Below are 2,985 nucleotides of genomic sequence, written 5' to 3'. Positions count from 1 at the left end.
TTGCGAGTGTAGCGAGTGTCGTGTTTTCTTGGCCTCTTCGTCCCCGTCAAATTTGCGCTACTACACCATATGGTTAAATGACGGATATAACTGACTTGGAACACATGCTCTGGAGGTGCCCACATGCTCTGGAGGTGACTGTGGCAAAGTCATCACGCCGACTAATTGAGGCTGCCAAGACCAGCTCCGGACTCGAACAGTTATGTAGCGCTCACAATGTTGTCCGTTTTTATCCTTCTTGAGTGCATATATAGCATCTTTTGTTCAGGCTAAAACTGAGCTGCGCTAAAGCAGTATCATGCACCAACTCGCCGAGTCAGCACTACATGTCGATTAGTTATTAGTAGTCCAAGGAGCACACGACGCGCTTGGCCTTTTTGTTCCGACGTGGGAGCGGCCCGCGACGTGCTTAAGCGCATTCTGTCCAGCTCAGCCTGCCCGCCTCAACGTGGGAGCAGCCCGCTGCGTGTTAGTCACTAAAAATATACCCTACTATCCGTTCATTCTTCCATCCATTTCTAAAAGCGAGTGGTAGGTATTTAGCGCGTAATTTCAAGAGCTCGCGAAAACAGAAAACTGGTGGTCGGTAACGAAGACGACATATTTGAAGCATGCAGCCATTACAGACTGTTGTATTAAAATTCTTTAATATAATTGTTCATTACTGAACCTTGCAAGCCTGTCCCTAATTGTAATATATATTCCTTTAAAACTTTACCATTTTCCCATTTTTTCGTTACTGCTCCGTGCATGACTGATCCCGCGTAGTGGGTTCAGCCACAACACCACGCGCCGTCCGAACAGCTATAGCGTTAAGCGCAGTCTAAGCGCTCCACGTCGGACGGGCGCAGCTGGCTTAAGCCATTGGCGGGGGCGTGTAACCATGCAGCATCTCACTTAAATTTGCCGGTCTCCCTCGCTCGTTCCCACCAATCCCTCGAAGACAGAGATGGCCGCCCACTGGGACCCGATAAATTTCGTCCACGAAGAGCCGACGCCGATGTCCTTGCTCAGAGTGAAGAAGGACATTGTGGAATTCAATGCGCAGCCACCGGCAAGACTCTACATCTCACCCGTGGAGGCCGACGTCACACAAGTCAACATTCTCATGCTGGGAGCGCCCGGTTCACCGTACGAAGGCGGATTCTTCCAGTTCTTCCTCAAATTTCCGCCAAACTACCCGCTGAGCCCACCCCGCGTGCGATTCCTTAACACGGACGAAGGCAGGGTTCGATTCCACATACACCTCTACAACTGCGGCAAGGTGTGCGTAACTACCCTCGGCACGGCAGGGATAAGGTCCGATTGGAGCCCCGCGCAGTCCCTGTTGAGCACGCTCGTCTCCATCCAGTCGTTGCTGAGCGAGAATCCATTCTTCGACATCTTCAAGGCGGAAAAGACAAAGGGCGACAGTCAGAGATACAACCTCTACGTCGAGCACGAGACGATCCGGGTGGCCGTGTGCGACCAGGTGGATGCTGCCCTCAGAGAGGATGCTAAGTGTCCACCCTCATTCAGGAAGATCATACTCGAGTCGTTCCTCGAGTCGTACAGCAAGTACGAAGACGCAGTGAAGGCACGGCTTGATCAGACGGGCACGCAACTCTGGGAAGCATTCCACAACGTGTACAGAACAGCGGAGTACGAGACGCTTCTGAAACGTCTGCAGAGTCTCAAGGAGAAGGTGGAAAAGAAGAACGAGCCGAATGCTGCTGCTACCACGGCGGCAGATGCTGCTGTGGCGGCTGCTAATGCGACTGCAACTGCGGCTATACTGCTACCGCTGCTGTAGCTGACGAGAACGCCCAGAGGTGATATAGCCGACCGCATGGCTGAGCAGTGAAGTCAACAGTTTTCCAGCAGAACAGTGCAGCTTAGATAAGCGAAAAGAAACAAATTTTATGAACTGTGTGTAACGGTGAAGCACATGCGTAAGCAGTAACATATTCGCAATAACGGAATTTTAGCATGGCTGACGCAATCATGTGTAATGGAACTAACGGCTCGATCCAGTTCATATTTTACGCTTACGGTTTGAAAATATGAAATGCCTTATTAATTATACTCACTGAAGTTTCGCTCGAGAGTCAGGATGCGATTATAAGGTCTGATTATGACCATCGATCCTTGATTGATCATGAGCGTGCCCGGGGTACTTTAGGTACGTTGATTTTTTTTATGCAAAGCATTTCTCAGCGAACTCGGCGACTTTCAGCGTATCTATCTATCTATCCATCTATCTATCTATCTATCTATCTATCTATCTATCTATCTATATATATATATATATATATATATATATATATATATATATATATATATATATATATATATATATATATATATATATATATATATAAGATATATAAGATATATAAGATATATATATATATATATATGATATATGAGATATATATATATATATATATATATATATATATATATATATATATCTTATCTATCTATCTATCTATCTATCTATTTATCTATCTATATATATATATCTATCTATCTAGCCACCTACGACTTTTAGCTCCCCTGGCACTTTCGTTAATGGTATAAATACCAAATTTGGTTTGGCATAACATGACTGTATAGCGAGCATAATTGAGTAGTCGTAACATGACTATCATGACATGAACGTCATGAATGTCATAATTTACGTTTAATGATCTTGCTGCTCTTGCGGTGGTTTCGTTCACTTGACATGTTGCATAGTTGGCATGGTATGACTTGACTGCATGGCGAACACTAGTGACAGACCCTAACGTGTAAATCATGACATGCGAGTCATGTAAGTCATGAAACATGACTACACGCCAAACTCATGATGCGCTCGCGGCCGTCTCGCTAGTTTCACATACACCAAATTTGGTATTACGGGATGTGAATAGATGACGAAGGTATGTGACTGGTGCAAACATGATAATGATGAGATGCGTGTCGTGTAACACCATTTACAAGCTACACTCATGATGCGCTCGC

General features: G+C 45.4%; 1 protein-coding gene across 1 annotated transcript; it reads left to right on the top strand.

Moving 5' to 3' along the window:
- The first annotated feature begins 949 nt into the window (after positions 1–949).
- On the top strand, positions 950–1,792 carry LOC119168996 (ubiquitin-conjugating enzyme E2 Z). Its single transcript, XM_037420163.2, has one exon. The coding sequence runs from the start codon at positions 950–952 to the stop codon at positions 1,790–1,792; it is 843 nt and encodes a 280-aa protein (XP_037276060.2).
- Positions 1,793–2,985: the final 1,193 nt, after the last annotated feature.

Source organism: Rhipicephalus microplus, unplaced genomic scaffold (genome assembly GCF_043290135.1).
Source record: "Rhipicephalus microplus isolate Deutch F79 unplaced genomic scaffold, USDA_Rmic scaffold_23, whole genome shotgun sequence".
Classification (NCBI taxonomy): Eukaryota; Metazoa; Arthropoda; class Arachnida; order Ixodida; family Ixodidae; genus Rhipicephalus; species Rhipicephalus microplus.
The sequence above is the reverse complement of the archived record's forward strand: the minus strand, read 5'-3'. Positions and strand labels throughout refer to the sequence as shown.

Coding starts and splice junctions, on each gene's coding strand:
- LOC119168996 (XM_037420163.2), top strand. CDS start 950: ATGGCCGCCCACTGGGACCCGATAAATTTCGTCCACGAAGAGCCGACG.